Source organism: Pipistrellus hanaki (genome assembly GCF_964339955.1).
Source record: "Pipistrellus hanaki genome assembly, chromosome: 7".
Lineage (NCBI taxonomy): Eukaryota > Metazoa > Chordata > Mammalia > Chiroptera > Vespertilionidae > Pipistrellus > Pipistrellus hanaki.
Window position 1 is genome coordinate 5934016 of NC_140509.1, and position 19712 is coordinate 5953727.

The 19712-nt window shown below is 50.8% G+C and overlaps 1 protein-coding gene across 15 annotated transcripts in view; it reads left to right on the forward strand.

The window, feature by feature from the left end:
- The window catches only part of ANKS1A (ankyrin repeat and sterile alpha motif domain containing 1A), a gene marked incomplete at its 3' end in the record, with an annotated part of 164746 nt that overhangs the window by 86005 nt on the left and 59029 nt on the right, over positions 1–19712 (forward strand). For 10 of the 15 annotated variants that reach the window (XM_084889992.1, XM_084889996.1, XM_084889985.1 and 7 more), the window contains 3 exons: positions 197–295; positions 6143–6266; positions 19001–19587. In XM_084889992.1, the coding sequence (XP_084746118.1) occupies positions 197–295; positions 6143–6266; positions 19001–19587 (810 nt within the window). The remainder of the gene's footprint in view (positions 1–196; positions 296–6142; positions 6267–19000; positions 19588–19712) is intronic. The other 5 variants (XM_084889984.1, XM_084889988.1, XM_084889990.1 and 2 more) reach the window with 1 other exon arrangement.

Sequence of the window (19712 nt, forward strand, 5' to 3'; positions counted from 1 at the left end):
CTCCGATATAAACACCAAAAAGCAAAGAGCGTGAGAACTGAAGTGTGTTAGTGTGCATATTCTAGACCTTGACTTTGGTCTCGCAGGGAAGTGCCTGATCAAAGTCATTTTTATTTCCAAGGGCTAAGCTAAGAGTAAACGAAAAAGTTAGATATTAAAAAAAGAGATAGTGAAAGATTTCTTTCCTTGTCCGCAGAGGGAACGGCCACCGCCTCCAGCAAAGCCCCCGCCGGACGAGGAGGAGGAAGACCCCGTGGACAAGAAGCATTTTCCCCCACCGGCTTCTGAGGTACAGGTTAGACGTGTTCCCGTCACTCAAGTACAACTTGTTGGAAAGGGCGTCCGTGTGTGCTTAACCGCTGTGCTTTCTCATTTCTTGTCACCTCTTCAGATTAGTAAACTTGAATCATGTATATCAGTAATGTGGAACAAGCCCTTTCAAACTCACTCAGTACTAAGCAAAGAATTGTAATGCCGTCCCCTAGCAGCCAGCCAGCCGCTGCTCCGGCCAGCCCCGAGCAAGCAGAGCTGAGCAGAGCAGCACATTATCTCCTGGCTCTGGTGGGCTAACAGGTCACGCTTTAGGCTCTTGCACCTGTGTTGTCTTTTGACATGAAATCTGGAGTACCCCTGCTCCCTGCTCCCTGGACTGTGTTACATGAGTAGGCTTTGATGGTTTGTCCCAAGCGGCTTACTTCTGTTTTTGCATTTCCCCTCTTCATTTCACGTCTACACCAGGACCATTGTGGAGAAGGTGGCAGAATGTGACGAAGATTCCATTAGGAGAGAAATTGGCAGGGGGTGGGGGTTGGGGGGGTGGGGGGACATTCAAAGAAGGTGATTTTAAAATAATAGCCAGTTTTAAAAAATACATATTTTTATTGATGTCAGAGAGGATGGGAGAAAGAGAGGAGAGAGAAATAAAAGCATCAATGATGATGAGAAAGAATCATTGATCAGCTGCCTCCTGTATGCCCCACACTGGGGATTGAGCCCACAACCTGGGCATGAGCCCTGATCGGGAATCGAACCATGACCTCCTGGTTCATAGGTTGACTCTCAACCACTGAGCCACGCTGGCCGGGCAAGAATAATTACTTGGGGGGGGAAAGTTTTCATGGGGTAAACATTTCAATCTCCTCACTTAGATCATATTTTCCTTTATCTTTCACCCTCAAAGTGTTCCTTTAACTCTTCCTACCATTTATTTATTTATTTATTTATTTATTTATTTTTTAAAAATATATATTTTATTGATTTTTTACGGAGAGGAAGAGAGATAGAGAGCTAGAAACATCGATGAGAGAGAAACATCGACCAGCCGCCTCCTGCACACCCCCCACCGGGGATGTGCTCGCAACCAATGTACATGCCTTTGATCGGAATCTAACCCGGGACCCTCAGTCCGCAGACCAACGCTCTACCACTGAGCCAAACCGGCTTCGGCTCTTCCTACCATTTAGAGAGTGTTTATTGAGTATTTATTTAAAATTATTACATAATATCAGGAGTTTATTTTGTAGCTCAAAGCCCTGTTTTACTTTATTTTAAATTTTAGCTAATGAAGCTAGTCAAACAAGTCTCATTCTTTTATCCTTAGAAGTAGGAGGTAATTTTTTTCACAGTATTGCCATGGAGCATCCAGAAAAATGGGTTCTTTTGTTTAATATGAACGTATAGAACCAGAAGAATGGCTTTAGTTTAACAAAACGTATAAATGCAAGGAAGCCCTTTTAAGATCGTGAGTCAGTGTTGGAGATAGGAGATGATTGCTATGCTACGTACAAATTCTGTCCTCATTTCTTTCTATCCCTTAATTACAAAATGCTAATTATTACCATGTCTCACCTAAAGGGGTCTCTAGCCTCTGGGGTGGTCACTCCTGGGAGCAGACATGAGTACGTGCAGCGAGTCCTTTGTGCTTTTATGTAGAGGCTTGCCTCATTTCTCCCTCTCTACTGGAGACGCTTGGTGATCTGGAGCACATTGGGCTGGGCGTGGGGCTCTGTATCAAGGACTTGAATTAAAATTCCTAAGGCGCAAGGATAAGGCGAGGCTCTTAAAGTGTCGCATAATCAGAACATTCTATTCTCCTGACTTTCTAGAGCAGACACTTTGGCGCTAACACGGTGCCGAGAGGCGGGGGGAAACCACGCTGCGCTCCTGGGTTGGAGACTCCAGCGATAAGTCTCCCAGGACTTGCTCAGGGTGGCCTGGGATGCTGGGTCAGTTGGGCCACCAGAGTCCGTCTCGGAAGGCTGTGATGGCCGGCCTGGCTTGCCCAATGATGGGCAAGTGTGTGAGTATAGAGGCGATGCCTCTGGGTCACTGGCCTTTTTGTGACCAAGGCAGGTCCTGTTGACTGTAATCAGAAGGGATAATCTTCTCCAAAAGTGGACTTTTTGTTTTTGTTTTACTCTAGTCTTCACCATTTTTATTTACTTATTTATTAAATCTTTTTTTTTCTATCCTCACTTGATATTTTTCCATTGATTTTTAGAGAAAGTGGCAGAGAGACCAGCTGGTGTGGCTCAGTGGTTGAGCGTTTACCTATGAACAAGGAGGTCACAGTTCAGTTCCTGGTCAAGGCACATGCCCGGTTGTGGGCTCGATCCTCAATGGAGCGTGCAGGAGGCAGCCAATCAGTGATTCTCATCATTGATGTTTCTAGCTCTTTCTCCCTCTCCCTTCCTCTCTGAAATAAATAAAAATATATTAGAGATAGTGGAAGAGAAAGAGAAAGAGAGAAATGTTGATGTGAGAGTAGTACATCGATTAGTTGCCTCCTGGATGTGCCCCAATCAGGGCCCAGGCCGGGGAGGAGCCCGTAACCGAGGTACATGCCCTTGACTGGAACCGAACCCGGGACCCTTCAGTCTGCAGGCTGACACATTATCCACTGAGCCAAACCAGCCAGGGCTGTTTTTATACTCAAATTTTTACTTCCCTAAACTTCACCTCCTAGGAGGCAGTGCCTTCATCCAAGTTTAGACTTCTGTATTTGGCCAGCAGTCTTTCCCAATGTTTGTGTCCTGGCTTGTCATTGAGAATGATGCAGACCCACAGGTTGAGAACCGCTGTCAGGGGTCACCTAAGATCATCGGAAAACACAGATATTTACATTACGATCCATAACAGTAGCAAAATTACAGTTATGAAGCAGCAATGAAAATAATTTTATGGTTGGGGGTCACCACAACATGAGGAGCTGTATTAGAGGGTCGTGGCATCAGGAAGGTTGAGAACCACTGCTTTAAGGGATGCTGAGCATACCTGGCTCCGGGAGAGCTCGTCGGAGCACTGGTCCTTTAAGCACATGCCCCTGTGTGCGCACACTGCATAGACGTGTCTGCCCACCAGGTGGGCTGCCAGCTGCCCGGGGCTGACCGTGCACGTCTCTGGGCTCAGCTGTGCTGAACGTCACGGAAGTGGCAGCTGCTATGGCGTCGCTTCCCAGAAAGCTGCCCGCGCCCAGCTGGCTGCCCCGTTGGCCAGTTGGGTGGTGGCAGCATTTCTCTGCAGCGGGATGCTGCTTTCTATAGAGCAGAGAACAGTGCGGTTGTGTGGTTTTTGGCTTAGGGTTACTGTCAGCCCTGGAAGAAGGGGGGAAGATTAAGTGGTAATTTAGTAAAGAGCAGAATCCTTCCAGGTGGAAATCAGTGACTGCCGTACTCGCTGGGACACAGGGCTTCCTGAGTGGATGCTGGGAAGCAGTTGATTGCTTTCCTGTGAGATGTTAGGCCCGGAGCTGGCAGGGGCCAGGACAAAGAAGAAATCTCAGCCTGCCAGTTGTCTGGTGTGAGTGGGGGCTCTCAGACATCTGAGGGGGTGCCTTCCAAACTGGAGGGAGACACCAGACTTCCCGGAAAAAGTGGGGCCAACTTGGACCAGAGTCAGAGAGTGGGTTATATGGGAGCTCTCTGTGGAACCCGGGAAGTCCCTCGGCCTCTCTGGGAACTGGATTTCGGCATCTGCAGGATGAAAGAGCCGGGCCAGGTGCTCTCTGGCTATGACGACCGGGGCGGGTCCTTCTCAGGGGCGGGAAGGGGGGGTAGGGAGGGTAGGGGGGGTGCATGAGAGCCCCTGCCCTGCAGGACACTCAGAGTCAGCGTCCAGCCTCTGCTGCCCTACAGGGTGAGAACCCGGGTGTACACCTCGGGACGCAGGTTCCTATGTGCGCAGCCTGTGATATTAAGTTGACATTGAATGAACTGCTTAATGGCCCCTCTTTACTCTCTTAATTGTGTCCCTGGGAAGAGGCAGAGAAACACATAACAGGCCAATGGCTCCTTGTAATGAAACAGCTCTGGCTCCTGCTGAGCCTCCCACAGCCTTGGGCAGGAGCTCTCTGAGTGGCGGCCTGGTTACCACCCTGGGCCGGCTCGCATTTCTCTGATCCTTGCCATCTCCTTCGGCGGAACCAGTGAGCTGTGCCTCCGGGAAGCAGAGATGAGTCACATACCAAGTCGGATTGGTGAGCTTTGCCGAATGGCAGTGAAGAGGGTTCTGTGTGGTCAGAGAACCCCATTCGTGAGGAACCACTGTTTGTACAGTGGACGGGGAGCCCTCCTCTCCCCTCGTTCACAGAGTGCGCTTGTCCTGGAGAGGCTGCTCAACAGGGGACTGTGCTTTGGTTTGCTCTCCTAAGAGCTGGTACATGATCAATCATTTGTAATTTGCCTGTGAAACTGTTGGATTCTTAGGACAGATGAGCCAGAATTATGCTCTGAACCCAGAAGTCTCCTTCTTTCCCTTGGGCGGCCGTAGCACTAATCCTGGTGTTTCTGGCTCTACTCGAGCTTTGCTGCTCTGGCCCCATGGCTGTGGCCCCCCGCCCTCGGCTGAGGGAGCCAGTCAGCAGTGCAGGAAAAGCTCTGGTCCAGTTCCTGCATTAGACTTATGGCTGCCTGGACCAGGGCTTTCTGAGCTGCCTTTTCTCCACTGAACCACTACTGCCTTGCCACTCGACTATTTCCAGAACAAAGATGGCTGGAATTAATTTAAAATATCTTCTATGTATATAAAAGGCTAATATGCAAAGTGTCCCCTCGGGAGTTTGACCAGGAGACTGGGCGTTCGATCCTTTGCTATGATGTGTGCTGACCACCAGGGGGCGGTGTGGAACGAAGGAAGGCCCCGGCTGGTAGCTAGAAGGCCCTGATTGGCCAGGAATAGGGACCTTACCAGTGCACAAATTTTGTGCACCAGGCCTCTAGTCTATACTAATAATAGCCTAGGTGGTTGTCACCCCCTCATGCATCACGCCCTAATGTCGTTACAAGATAGCTGTCACAAAATGGCCACGTGCACAGTGGAGATGGGACTCGGTGGAAGAGGTGGGTCATGGCAGGGGAGAGCAGTTGGGGGCAATCAGGCTGGCAGGGGAGCAGTTAGGCATCAATTAGGCCGGTAGGGGAGCCATTAGGGGGAGATCAGGCTGGCAGGCAGAAGCAGTAAGAGGCAATCAGGCAGGCAAGCAGGCAAGCGGTTAGGAGTCAGTGGTCAGGAGTCAGCAGTCCCGGATTGTGAGAGGGATGTCTGACTGCCGGTTTAGGCCCAATCCCACAGGGCCTAAACCAGCAGTCGGGCATCTCCTGAAGGGTCCCAGATTGGAGAAGGTGCAGGCCAGGCTGAAGGGCACCCTCCCACCCCACATGCGGGAATTTCATGCACTGGACCACTAGTGTTATCATAAATGTGGTGGAAGCTGGCTTTGAGAACCCGAGCAGAAAGGCTGCAGAAATAGAGGACTCACAGAGCACTTGGTTTCTGTGAATGTCAGACCCGCTGGAGAAGGTGGGAGGGACTCCAGCCTCAGGCGGTCCCTGTGCCTTTTAGCGGAGATCTGGAGAAAGGCCTTTGGAGTACACTGGGAAGTAGCCATGAAAAGAGGTCGTGCAGATCACAGTGGAAATGGGGAGAGCCATCTTGGATTTATTTATGGTTTTTTGAAAGATAAAATGTGGTAAGGAGGGGCCTTTGCCATGTGAAGTCCCGGTGCATATCCACAAGAGCAGTGACCCATGGACGCTTGACTCCTTGACCTCTTCCCCTCCTCTCCTCTCAGTAACCTCAGATTTGTCCAGCATAACCTGCTGGGCTGTAGCCACGGCATGAAAAGTCTGGGTGTTTTCTCTCTTAGGTCTTGGCCATGCGAGCCCGGGTTCAGGAGAGCACAGCCAGGGAGGAGGAGGAGGAGCATCCGTATGAGCTGCTGTTAACGGCGGAAACAAAGAAGCTGCCAGCAGTGGACGGAAAAACAAAAGGTACCCCCCCCCCCCCCCCCAGCAGAAACAGCACTAAAGGGATTTGTACAGCTTGTGCCGGTGGAAGGCGGTGATGCTGTTCCCTGCAGCCTGGGTGGGGGGTGCTCCTTCCCTTGTCAGTGCAGGGGAGGAGTCTGCTTGTGGCCTCTCTGCGCAGGAAGCAGGGGAAAGGTTAGGTGGGGCCAGGTGTGGCCCGGACAGACCGCCCCCTTGTGGCAGGGATAGATTTGGGGGCTCAAGTCATAAACCCTCAAGTTAATGCTGTGGAAAAACAAGTCCAACAAGTCTTGGGTTCAGGCTGATGGCACAGACGCGGCTTTGAGTCCTGACCTCAGAGTGAGGCACTCCGGGGGTGGGGCGTGATTGGCTGCCACCAGGTAACTGGAGTGCTCTGTCGCCTTGGCCTACTTTCATTGCCGCTGCAAATCCAGCTTCCTCTGTGAGGGAGTGAGGGCTGCGGGCCGGGATCCAGCCAGGCCTGCGAACACGGTCACGGTGACAGAGGCGAGTGTGCGCTGCCAGGCAGCCCGTGACCGCCTCCAGGAGGAGCAGGAAGGGCAGGGCACTTCCCTGCAGCACAGGCAGCAGGGAGCTCTGGTCTCCTCCGCTCTCTGCCGCTTGCAGGGAGAGGCCCGCCATGGGGTAGCATTGGTGTCTCCTTCCAATCCCAGGACAGCCCCTGGCTCAGGTAAGAAGGGGGGGTTCTTTAGAAGTTCCCTTTGCTAGGCTTGTCAGGAAGTGGGGGAGGCAGAGAGAACATGTGCCTATGTGGGTGACATTGTGGATCTTCATTTTAAAGGTCCTGGTGAGCTGTAGTCGATTTGGCTCAGTGGATAGAGCACTGGTCTAGGGACTGAAGGTTCCTGGGTTCAGTTCCGGTCAAGGGCACATGCGCTGGTTGCAGGCTCGATCCACAGTAGTGGGGGCGTGCTGTAGGCAGCCAATCAATGATTTTCTCTCATCATTGATGTTTCTCTCTCTCTCCCTCTCCCTTTCTCTCTGAATTCAATAAAAATATATTAAAAAATAAAGATCCTGTTTAAAAGGTTTCTCTCTGGCTTGCAGAAACTCTGTGGGGTTTTTAATTTTGCTTTGATTTTTGGTTTCCATTGGAGCTTTAAAAAAAAAAAGATTATCATTTAGACATAGTAAAATTCATCCTTTTCTGGGTAGTTCTGTAAGTTTTGACAGATAAAGTCTTGTACCTGCTACCATAATCAAGATATATAACAGTTTCATCACAGCAAAAACATCTGTGTGCCTTTATAGTCACGCCTGTGACTTCTCTGGTGCCTGGCAGTCCCCACTCTGATGTCCTCATCATTTTGCCTTTTCTAGAATGTCACATAATGGAATCTGTATGTATCCTTTGAGTCTGGCCTTTCCAGTTAGCAGGATTCATAGCTATTCATCCATGTTGCATATATCCATCCGTATTTGTGCTTTTCATTGCTGAGGAGTAGTCCTTTGTACCACAGTTTACCCATTTTCTAGTTGAAGGACATTTGCTTCAGTTACAGTTTGGGAAAATAACAAAGAAAGCTATTATGAATATTTACGTACAGATTTCTGTGTTAACCTAGGTTTTATTTCTCTTGGATAAACACAGCTCTTTCTCTCTTCTGAAGGCTTGGTCTAGAACTCTGACAAGGTAGTGGGCTCAGCCTTTGGAAGGAAGAAAAAGGAAAAGTCGGTGAACTTTAAAGAGGGGCCAGTCTGCTTGGCTGCAGGTGCCCTGGGTGGGGATTTGCTTTCCCCAGAAGGACAGGCCTCGGATTAAGAAGGGAACTCGCCGCCAAAGAGAACTGCAGCCTCGCATCTAGTCCTGCGCGTGGGCTGCTTCCAGCCCTGCACTGCGGGGCTGTGGTGCGGGGCTGCCTTTGGGAGTGGGTGGCCCAGGGAGCAGGGTTAACTGAGCCACAGCAGGGTGTGCCTGCCTCCAAGCTGGCTGCTGGGGTCTAGCACTGAATATGAAAACAGACTCTCTGGGTTTCTCAGTAGCCTGGGAGGAATGCCCACCAGGGATGGGCACAGTGAGGCAAATCGTTTTCCGCCAATGTCAGGACCTTAGGCAGCTTTTATGAATTAAAATACCAATTTTCAAAAGGTCACGTTAATGAGACTACCAGAGCGTTCAGAGTTCTAAGAAACTACAGCATGAGGGGTGGGATGTGAGATTTTTTTTAAAATTAGATTTGTATTAGCACACTGGGGAAAATTTGAAAAAGTACAGAAGTGAATACAAATAAAACGTTCAGATTCTCCTTGCCTCTCTGCTGCTCACAGTTGCCAGAGGTGGCCACAGTGGGAAAGTGTGGTGTGTACTCTGGGCCATTGGCTATTTTTATACAAAAGCAACTGTGTGAGATTGTTTTATGTGTTTCCGACCTAAAATGGGGTCATATTTTACAAACTTGTTGTGTTTTTTTTACCTTGTTTATAGATTATGAGTACAATTTTGTCTTAACAATCTACCTTATTCTTTTTTAATTGTTAAATACCCAATGACTCCTTTTCCCATTCATCATGATGGATGTTTGAGTTGCCTCCAGGATTTCTCTGTGATAAATTATACTGCTGTGGACATTCCATAAACATATTCTTACATGCTTATAAGAATGTTTCTTGCTCTGACCGGTTTGGCTCAGTGGATAGAGCGTTGGCCTGCGGACTCAGGGGTCCAAGGTTCGATTCCAGTCCAGGGCATTTTTCTTGGTTGCTGGCACATTCCTAGTGGGGGATGTGCAGGGGGCAGCTGATTGATGTTTCTCTCTCATCATCAATGTTTCTGACTCTCTATCCCTCTCCCTTTCTCTCTGTAAAAAATCAATAAAATATATTTAAAAAAAATATATAGTGTTTCTTAAAAGACGGATAGAAAGGAGGTTAGTCAGCCAGGGTAGGTGCATGTCTGGGTCTAATTGGTGGAGCTAAATCATTCCTTCAGTGGTGATTGAGCTCACTCTTCCCCACCTTCACCGGCACATTGTTCCTCTAATGTTTTCACCATGTTGAGCAAGGAGTGTCTTTTGAAATTGGTATTTGCATAATTAGTGAAATTGAGCATCTTGTCAATTAGTGTTATATATTTGGTCTGCAAGTTGTCAACTTTTTCTCTCGATTTTACTACTTAGAAATTATTGTTGGTGGAAACACTTCATATAAATACTGATAATATTTTGCCAAAGTGATACTTAGAGGAAAGTTTATACCCTTAAATTTATTTGTTTAAAAAATGAGGAAGACTAAAACTTAACCAAGAGAAAGTAGCAGAGAGTAATTAATAAAAATAAAGCAAGTCATTTACTTCACATACTTTATGGTATGCACATTACACTTCAGTTAAATAAAGAAAAAATAAAGGCAGAGTTAACGAAGTGAAAAAAACAAAGCAATAGGCTTTATCATTACAATGAAAACTTGTTTGTAGTTTAAAAGATGTCTGACAATTCTGATCAAGAAAAGAGAAATAATACATTAGAATTATATAAAGAATATATAAGCACAATTCAGACATTGTAAAAGTAATACTCTATAAATGTTTTACACTAATGTAAGAATGTGCAGAAGCCTGCATATAGTTAAAAACTACACAGTAAATTGTTAAAATACTTTCCCAAAACACAAATAATAAAAATAATGAGGGAGTTGATAGAAATAAATGTTACGCGGTTAGTTGCTGCTGCTGCCATCCCCCTTGGGTAGATGCTCGGGAGAGTGAGTGGGCACCACAGGGGCTGGCTGAGGTAGGGTCCCACTGGCATTTCGTTGCTGGCGACCAGGAATGCTCAGCGTCTTACACTGTGCAGGACAGTCCTCACAGCGAGAACTTCCCCGCCCAGACGGCCATCGGTGTCTGCAGATGTGACAGAACCGACAGAAGCAGAAAGCTCCGTCGGGATCCAAGGAGCAGAAAACTCATCCCCCCAGACAGGCACGGGGCCATGGTTTGCGGCAGTTTCATCCAGCGGGTATTCCTCTGCTGTTAAAGTGCTTCAGACGTGGGGGAAGTCTTCTGAGCCATTGTTCAGCGCGAGCACAACGGAGAGCATGCTTCCTGTTTCCTGTAGCCTCGTCACTTATTTCTCTTCAGTGTTTAACACACTGCTGCCCAGAGAGACAGTGGGCCGGTTTGACAGCAAGAGGGACAGTGGCCGGGAGCCCTGGAAGTCACTCTCTGTACTTGTCGGCAGCACTCGGGCCCCTTAGCTCGGCACCATGACGAGTGTGCTCATGGGCACAGCTACACGGCGGAGGCCCTCTAGGTGCAGTTAATTAAGGCAGTGCTCCTGAGGGCTGTGCATTCGGGGCTGCGTGAAGTTTGTGTACGAGGATCGAGACCTTTATCCTCAGGAGGGAAGGGGAAGAAAACGTACTTTAGCTTCTTCCTCCACTCCCACATCCCGGGCTGCCGGTTGTACTGTGTAAGTCCAGGCGTTTCCTTGGCCAGCTTGGGGTTCTCGGCGTGCTTCCATCGGACTGCAGGAGGGAGATCAAATAGATGCCTGTGCGTCCAGTCTAGCTTTTCCTAGTAGTTTCCAGGGAGTAAGTTTGGGTGCTTTGCCAAAAGGCAAAAAATGTCCATGATAGTTTCACAGTGAAGCCTTAATTCCAGCAGCTTCCTCTTCTCTCACCTTCTTGCATTCGAGGGGCTCCTGCCAGAAGCCCCACTGGAAAGCTGTCTTGCTTTTTCGGTTTATACTTCTAAGGTGGAATTGTTCACCTTTCTTCCTTTATCAAACAAGCCTAAGCCTGTGGACTGCATATATGTACTTTCCTCCACCAAATGTATCGACAGCCATTTATTAAATTTTTAAATATTTTTTATTTATTTCAGAGAGGAAGGAAAGGGGAGAGAGAGCTAGAAACATCAGTGATGACAGAGAATCATTGATTGGCTGCCCCCTGCATACCTTACACTGGGAATTGAGCCCCCCATCCGGGCATGTGCCCTGACTAGGAATTGAACCATGACCTGGTTTATAGGTTGTCACTCAGTCACTGAGCTTTGCTGGCTGGGCATGACAGCCATTTATTTACATATAGATACATGAGACATATGTAAAATAATCATAAAAGGCAGAATATGTTAAAGTGGCCTAAAATAATCTTAGAGTTCTAAAGAGGGATACATTGTGTCTGTGTAAGAGATCAGGAATGGCTTTATAAGAGAGGTGGTTTTTGAGCTGAATCCCAAAATTGAGAGTTCTACTTGATAGGCAGAAGTAAGGAGGAAGGAGAGTGCATTCCAGGCGGAGGGAGTGGCATAAACAGCAGTAATATGATGGCAGATGATAGAGCACGTGTTTGGAAAACGGTAACCATCAGTTTGGCTGGAATGAAGAACTGGTCCTGGAGTACTGGATCTGATGTCAGCCTTTATTCCAGAGACAGTGCCGTGTTGTGGAAACTTTTGCATAAGGTGACGGGGAAGAAGCCATTCTCTAAGTGTGAGTAATTGTGGAATCTTAGATTGAATAACCTGAAGTCGAGAGTCTTCAAGGCACCTCTTAAAGGAACTAGAATTCAAATTAGGGGACAGTAGGAAGTGATAGGACGGAGGGCATGGGTGGCAGAGATATAGCAAAGGATCTTACAGTGAAGTGTGGAAGAATGAGGAGGAGAGGGTCTTGAGGATGATTCTGAGGTTTTGAGCCTGGTTCATGGGGGTGGCACTGTGTAGTTCATAGAAATAGGGGATGGAAGGAAGGACATGCTTGAGGAAAGATGTTAAGTTCAATTTTGAATATAAGTTTTAGGTGTTTAAGGTTCCAGGAGAACATCCCGGTAAAGATACTCTGTAAACACTTAGAAATATGGGTACAATGTTCAAGAGAGATGAAAAGATTAGAAAAACAGATTCATGAGTCATCAGGTTGAGATGATAGTTAGCGTAAAGGATAGTCAATTGTAAAGGAGAAGACTAGAGAGATTGAAGAAGTCAAGAACAGATCTAGTTAGAGGCACAAGGGGAAGATACAGTAACCAGAATAAGGCAGTGTCTTCGAAGCCAAGGCTGGATGGATAGAAACCAAATAACAGGCTTAAATAAGGTCGAAGCCCAGAGGTAAAGAGTCAGGGCTAGTTTGTGAAGGTCAAGAACCCAGCTTCCTTCTGCCATCTCCTGATTCAAAATGACTACTTAAGCTGTCAGCACAGGAAGGAAGCAGGGGGAGAAGAGGGCATGTTGCTGAAGACTATTCTCAAAAGTTGCATAGACCACTTTCACTTATAACCTACTGGGGGCCCAGTGCACAAATTTGTGCACCTTGAAAGGAACTGTGGGCTGCAAGGCTGTGGTGGGCACAGGGGCGGGTAACAGGCCATTCTCCCTGCCCCTGCCCAGCCCTTCCTGCCATGGCCCCCAGTCCCCTGTCTGCTAGCAGCCCTGCTCCCACTGCTGCCATTCCCACGAGCCAATGATGCAGAGCAATTGGGGCCGGTGCCATAAGCTGGTGTGAGCGGTGGCTGCCCCAATTGCCCCTCAGGAGCAGGGAGAGGTAGAGAAGCCATGAGGAGCAATCAGTGCCACCAGCCACCACTCACACCCACTGACAATGTCGAGTAATCAGGGCCGGTGCCGGGTGCCTGCAATGGGTGCGAATGGTGGCTCCAGTGCCAGCTGCATGTGCGAGTGGAGCTGGCGCCAACAGGGCGCGAGCCCCTCAGGAGCAGGGGGAGGTGGAGAAGCCCTGAGGGGCAATTGATGCCAACACTTGGTGCTGGCAGCAGGTGCGAGCGCCCGGTGGGACCATAGCACACAGGAGCAAAGAATTTTCAGTAGCCAACAGAGGCTCGCCCCAATGACAGCGACCAGCACCCCATCTTGGTTGACAGCCCCACCCCCTTCCACCATCCCACCATGGCCGACGCCCACCATGCTCTAAGCTCTGCCGCCTGCTGCTGATGCCCACCATGTCCCCGCATGCCCCCTAGTGGTCAGCACACATCATAGTGACTGGTTGTTTGGTTCAGTTGTTTCACCATTCAGTCTTATTTGTATATTAGGGTTTTATATATATAGATTGGCCAGAACCTGGTCATGGGGCTACACTTGGCTACAGTGAAGATGGGAAATGTAGTTTTCATTCTAGATGGCTGTGAACCAATCTAAAAAATCCCATAACCAACGAAGAAGGGGGCAAGCAGTTAACAGTGCCAATGATGCAGGAAAGGCTGGACTGGTGAAGTTTAGAAAAAAGGTTAGGCCAGTGGTCGGTGAACTCATTTTTCAACAGAGCTAAACATCAACAGTACAACAATTGAAATTTCTTTAGAGAGCCAAATTTTTTAAACTTCTTTTAACACCACTTCTTCAAAATAGACTTGCCCAGGCCATGGTATTTTGTGGAAGAGCCACACGCAAGGGGCCAAAGAGCAGCATGTGGCTCGCGAGCCGCAGTTTGCCAACCATGGGGTTAGATGATGAGGAGGCCATTAGCAAATCCCAGACGGGGAAATGCTTCCCTGAGGCCGGTGGGAAGAGATGAAATTATCCCCATGTTTTGACAGGGAGCGGGTAAAGAAGTTTGATCTAAGTCTTCTCAGGAAATTCATGACTATCTTCCAGGCGTATGTATAGGTGCTGTGGGAAAGATGACAGTTTGAAAGAGTGGAAGAGGTGAGGAACTGATCTTATGGTGATACCACAGTTCTCAGGAGATGAGCAAAAGGAGGGCTGGCTTGGATTCTTGCTCTAGCACTCATTGGCTGAGGACTTTGAGGAAGTCATTTAACCTCGTTAAGCCTCATTTTCTACATGTAAAATAGGAATACAAATTCTTTCCTCATGCTTGCCTTGGTTATTGAAAAACATTACTCAGCACAGAACCACTAGGTCCTAGTACATTGAAGCGATTGGAAGCAGCTGAGCTAGATGAATAGGTAGAGGACTCAATCAGTTGTTTCTTGAGTATTTGGCTCAACATTCCAGCAACTGGAGAAGAGGAAGCAGATGGCTGTGCGAGCCCACGTTGGGACTGGCAGGAGATCAAGGGAGCAGAGTGGCGAGTGTGCTGTTAAATCAGGCACAGATGTCACACTGGTCGCACAGGATCCCCAGAGCTGGCAGGTTACTGTATTTCTCCGTGTATAAGACGCCCCCATGTATAAGACGCCCCCCATTTTTCCAACACAAAATTAAGAAAATATTTTAAACATTTTGCTGGTTTTCCTCTTAAAACCTTCTTCTTTTTTAAAAAAATATATATTTTATTGATTTTTTATAGAGAGGAAGAGAGAGGGATAGAAAGTTAGAAATATGGATGAGAGAGAATCATCAATCAGCTGCCTCCTGCACACCCTCTATCGGGGATGTGCCCGCAACCAAGGTACATGCCCTTGACCGGAATCGAACCTGGGACCTTTCAGTCCTCAGGCTGATGCTCTATCCACTGAGCCAAACCAGTCTAGGCAAAACCTTCTTCTTTTTTGACATCTTATGGAGTTATTCTTCCTGTTTTCTCCACTGTCTGATCATACACTCAGCGGGAGGAGGTCCAAATTGTCTCTCTGCACTTCTCTTTCCATGCTCTTTTGCATAGCTGATTACATTCAGTTTGAATTTTGCAGAGTAAGACAATCGCTTACCAGTATTTATCTTTTTAGTTTTTGACACTTTATGGGCTCAGAACGTCCCTGTTGCATCTGCGCACTCTCCACCTCCACACTCTCCACCTCCACCTCCAATTACGGCATCAGCTGACGTCAGTAACAATAAGGGTCGTGATTGGAGGAAGCCTGTTTGACAAGGTATGGGCAGCTACACACCCACGCAGCTCCCTCCTCAGCTGCCCCTCGAGTTTCAGTCTTAACAATTTTAGAAAAAAAAATAGCGTCTTATATATGGAAAAATAGGGTAACTAGGGCAGTTTGAGGGGCCAGAGGTCCAACAGCAGGTAGTGTACAGGCTCAGGAGGTGCTGAAGGACATGGTAAGGGCATCAGGACAAGTGAGGGGCCCCAGAGCGGTGCTGTATCTGAGGGTGCTGCCGAGGGTGGCGAGGCCCCTGGCCGCTGTGACATGCCACCTTGAACCATACTTGCAAGACTCCTGGGCCTGCCCTGGCGCTTGGGTTTTATTCCGCTCGTTTATAGAGCCACTCAGGAGATAGCTGGCTCTTTGCAGAGGCGGGAGAAAAGGGCGCAGTCTCTGTGTGCAGTGTTTGCAGGAAGAGCAGCGGGGATGGTTGTAGATGGAAGAGGATGGTGTGAGGCAGCTTCCTTTTTCTGAATGCTTCTTACGGGCCAGCCATGTGCTGAGTTCGTTTACACCGCTTAGGTCATCACATACGCAGACAGACCTTCTGGGAGGGCTATTTTTACCCCTGGTTAGGAGATGGGGAAAAGTTAGGTGTTAGAGCTGGGCCTTAAGCCCTGGTTGGCAGGATCCAAAGCCTGTTTAGCCTCGAGGTTAAGTCATTTCACCCGGATCCTGCTCTGCTACTCACATTCTTACCCTCAGGAGCTGGGAGGAATGTTGGTCTAAACACAGATTCAGACCTTACTGTCAGCCCAGCCGCTCACTTTTGAAAAGGGCCCAGAGAGGAAACGCCGCAGGCTGGCTGCAGCGGGGGCTCCCCTCTGTTTCTCCGGTCGCCACGGAACAGGGTGAACTCGGTCTACTTGTCTGCTCAGATGTGATGTCCAGCCGATGTCTGTGTGACCTGGTCAGCACTCCCCTCTGGGGAAAGTGGGGTGACCCTGCAAAAGCACGGTTCTGACGCTCACACAGCGATTAAGCCATTAGAGGGTTCAGTCCTAATGGAACAGAGCAGAGCAGGCTGGGAAATTGGAATACCCCAACTTTTTCCTCTGGGTCTGAGGATTGATTTGACTTAGAGAGTCCTTGCATGAGCTGCATTTTTTCAGCCTAATTTAAATGGGCGGGGTGACTAAGAATGTGTAAGTGTAAAATGTTATTATTCCAAAGCCCTGAGGTCCCCACGGATTATCACAGTAATTACGTTTAGCCTGGCGGACCCCTTGCTCCCCGCAGCTCACAGCGTGGGGCAAAGTGAGTTAGGATGGCAGGTTAAGGGGCTGGGGATTCTCAGGCTGGAGTGTCTGCTTCCCTGAAGCAGCTGGCCTTGGCGTTTGGGGGCTTCCGCACACCCGGCTCCCTCATTCTCCCCCAGAGGCCAGGCTGCGGGGAGTGCGGGGAGGTGGGAGGAGGGGCGGGAGCACGGTGAGTGTGTCAGCCCGAGGGTTCTCTGGTGACTTCTTACTCCCCATAGGTGTCGGTGGGCTGTGGTTTCTCTCACGGGATTAGGACCCTCAGAAACTTCCTCTTCCATGTCTCCTTCTTCACAAGTTTCCATTTCTCTCCTCTGCCCACTTCCTTCCCCCGGCATGAGTCTGGTATTGAGCTGTTGGCATCGGTCTCTCTTTCTTCATTGAAGCTGGCTTGAATGGCAGCTGCTAGACAGGGCCTCATTGTCCGTCCCCGGCAGCAGGCAGGGCACGTCCACCCACGCAGCGTGGCCACGCTGGCTCCTGGTTCTGGGCTGTGCTGTTTCTCTTTTGTGGTTGGACTTGCCCCCCTCCGACCCCCCTGACCCTCAAATTGTTAAATAAGAAGCTAGAAGCTGATGCAAAGGAATGGGAGCCGGTGCTCCTGTTACCAAGTCCTTCCTGTGTGCACACAGTCGGAGGGACAGGCACCTCGGGCAGGACCTGCAGGGGCCGGCCATTAGGATAAGTTCTCGAGGTGGCAGGCTCTGCAGTCCCCCTTCGCCATTGGATGTCAAGTGCGGCCTCTCGGCCCCGCCCGCGGCAGCACAGGGCGGCTCTGTTCGGCGCCGGGGCTCCTGTGTGCGCCTGGCCTGCAGGCACGGTGTCCGGGCTGAGCTCGGCTGTGTGGAGCTCTGTGTTCCCAGCGTTTCTCCTCCCTGGGGACAGGCTGGCCTGTGCTGTGTTTGTTCCGGGCTCTGCCCCTGACCTCTGGGGAGCAGGGCTGTGAGTTAGGGGTGAGAGTCCTGGAGCAGTCAAGTGTAGAGGAAGGAGACGCCCAAGTTCATACTGGTGGGCTCCTGTGACTACGCAATCAGCAGAGTGAGTTAACCGCCGCCCCGCGCAGTTTGCAGGCTCGCCAAAGCGGGGCAGACGGCGGAGCCGGAACTGCTCGGAGTGGAGCCGGCTCTGGTCACTGAGAGCGGTGGCTGACCTGTCTTCAGGCTGTTTGAGGAAAGCAGTCCTGGGGCACAGCAGCCCTGGGGCCTGCCCCAGGGCACCAGTTCCTGAAGTGCACCCCTCCCCGCGGCACTGGGCCTCAAGAAGGCCCTCAGGCTGCAGGCAAGCTGATGGGGAGAGTGGGTGCTACACAGGCCCAGGCAGGGCCCTACAGCGCCCATGGAGGGCGAGAAGTTTGCCCTCACAGATGGGGAAGTCTTGGCTTCTCATCACAACCCTAACGTAAAAGGGATTTTGAAGGACTGTCCAGTCCGACCTACTTATTTTAGATACGGAAGCCCAGCAAGTAGAGCTCACTGACAGGGCCGCACAGCTCTCAAGCAGCACGGCCAGGAGAGCCAGGTGCCAGACACCTGGGTTAGAGTCTCCCCCACCCCTCGGACCCACCACCAGCGGCCTTGGGGCCTCCCGTTTCTCATCTGTAAAAACAGCCAAATGTGACCCTTTCAGCTCTAAGATCCTCGGACCTCAGGGAAGGTCTCGGGAGCTTTGGGCAGACTAGGGGGTCGTTTGGTGTATGTGCAGAGCTTCCACTTCAGAGGAAGTAAAGCTGAACTCTGGCTCTGGAATGTGTGTGGGACCGGATGCAGGGCTGTCTTCTGCCTGCGGCGGGGGCGAGAGCCTCCTCACGGGTCCGCTCAAGCGGCGAGCCCTTGGCGTCCCGTGTGAGCCCGGGCTGGACACTGATTTGGTCAGTTTTTATGCTCCTCCAGGCTGAGCATTGGTGCCTGGGGCGAGGCATCGGGTGCTGGGTGTGGGTCTGGAGGCCCAGGAGCTCCTGGCACTGGCCGAGCAGACGTTTTGTTTTCAGTGGGCCGGCTGGGGTTAAAGTAAACCAGTGGGAGCAGCTGGGAGGCGTTGGGAAAAGAGGAAAGTGCTGCCGCAGAAGGAAGGATGAGGCGTGGGCTCAGCCCCTCCGAGGAAGGAAGCGTCATTCTGCTGCTTGTTTTGCACTTTCAGTTAAGGAATTCCAGAAGTTGCAGGTTGGGATCCTGACCTTCCTTTCCCTCCGAGCTGCTCGCCAGAGGGCGGGCGGGCGGCGACTCTGAATAGCACTTGGCCTTCCTGGGAGCCTATCAGATGTTCCAGGAGCCGGCCCTGCTCACAGCTCACACTTGCTCGCTGGCGCGCTCTGCTCTCCCTCCCTCTCACTGTGCTCTGCGCTCGCTCCCCCTCTCCCTCTCTCCTCTCCGTCCTTTCCCAAGGCAGGATATAGTTAGCACTTCTGGCCTTATATAGCAAGGTCTGGTCGTTAATGCTGACAGAGCCGCACAGGGAAGGCTGCCAGGTGGCATTATCCAGGCCAGTGTTTGGAATTTCATAAATGCTCTGACTTTGGGTACAAATTGAGCGTTAAGAACAATACGGAACTGTTTTCTTCCTTCCTCGCTCTTCTCCCCCTCTGCCTCTCCCAGCCCATTCAGCATCTCTCTCTCTCTCCCCCTCTGTTTTTGAATTCCTCTGCTCTGCCTTCTGCGCACTGCTTTGGAACTTTGTTGATTTTTGCCACGTTTAATTTGTATTTCTCTCTCTGTCCACTTCAAGACCACAGGCGGAGCAGCGGCGGCCAGAGCCAGGACTCTGCGGAGGGGCAGGACGGGCCGGTCCCCGAGCAGTTCTCCGGGCTCCTCCACGGCTCCTCCCCGGTGTACGAGGCGGGGCAGGACGCCTTCCAGCTGCTCTCTGCCAGCAGCCAGAGCCTTCCAGAAGGGTCCCCCGCGCAGGGCACCTGCCACGAGGCCGGCATGCAGCTGGAGGAGGCGGGCGTGCACGCTCCCGGAGGCTCCCCGCCTGGCGGCCCGGACCAGACTCAGAGAGGGGGCTACCCAGCAGGCCTGCCCACCTCCAACAGCCTCCCGCACCCCCGAACTCTGACTCACACGGCACCTCCGCACCCCGGTGGCGCCGAGGAGGGAGACCAGAGCGGGGCCAGAAGCCGAGTCCTTCCCGCCAGCAAACCCAAAGCCGAACTCAAGCTCAGCCGCAGCTTGTCCAAGTCCGACTCGGACCTCCTGACCTGCTCGCCCACGGAGGACGCTGCGATGGGGAGCCGGAGCGAGTCCCTGTCCAACTGCAGCGTCGGGAAGAAGAGGCTGGAGAAGTCGCCCTCCTTCGCCTCGGAGTGGGATGAGGTAAGGCTGCGTGGCCTCGGCCCCCGCTCCCTGTGCGCGACTCCAGGCCCAGGTTGTGGCCAGCTGCCCTCTGACCCGTGAGGGAGGCAGGCCCTGAGTGGCCAGGCGGGAGGTCTCCCTGCCGG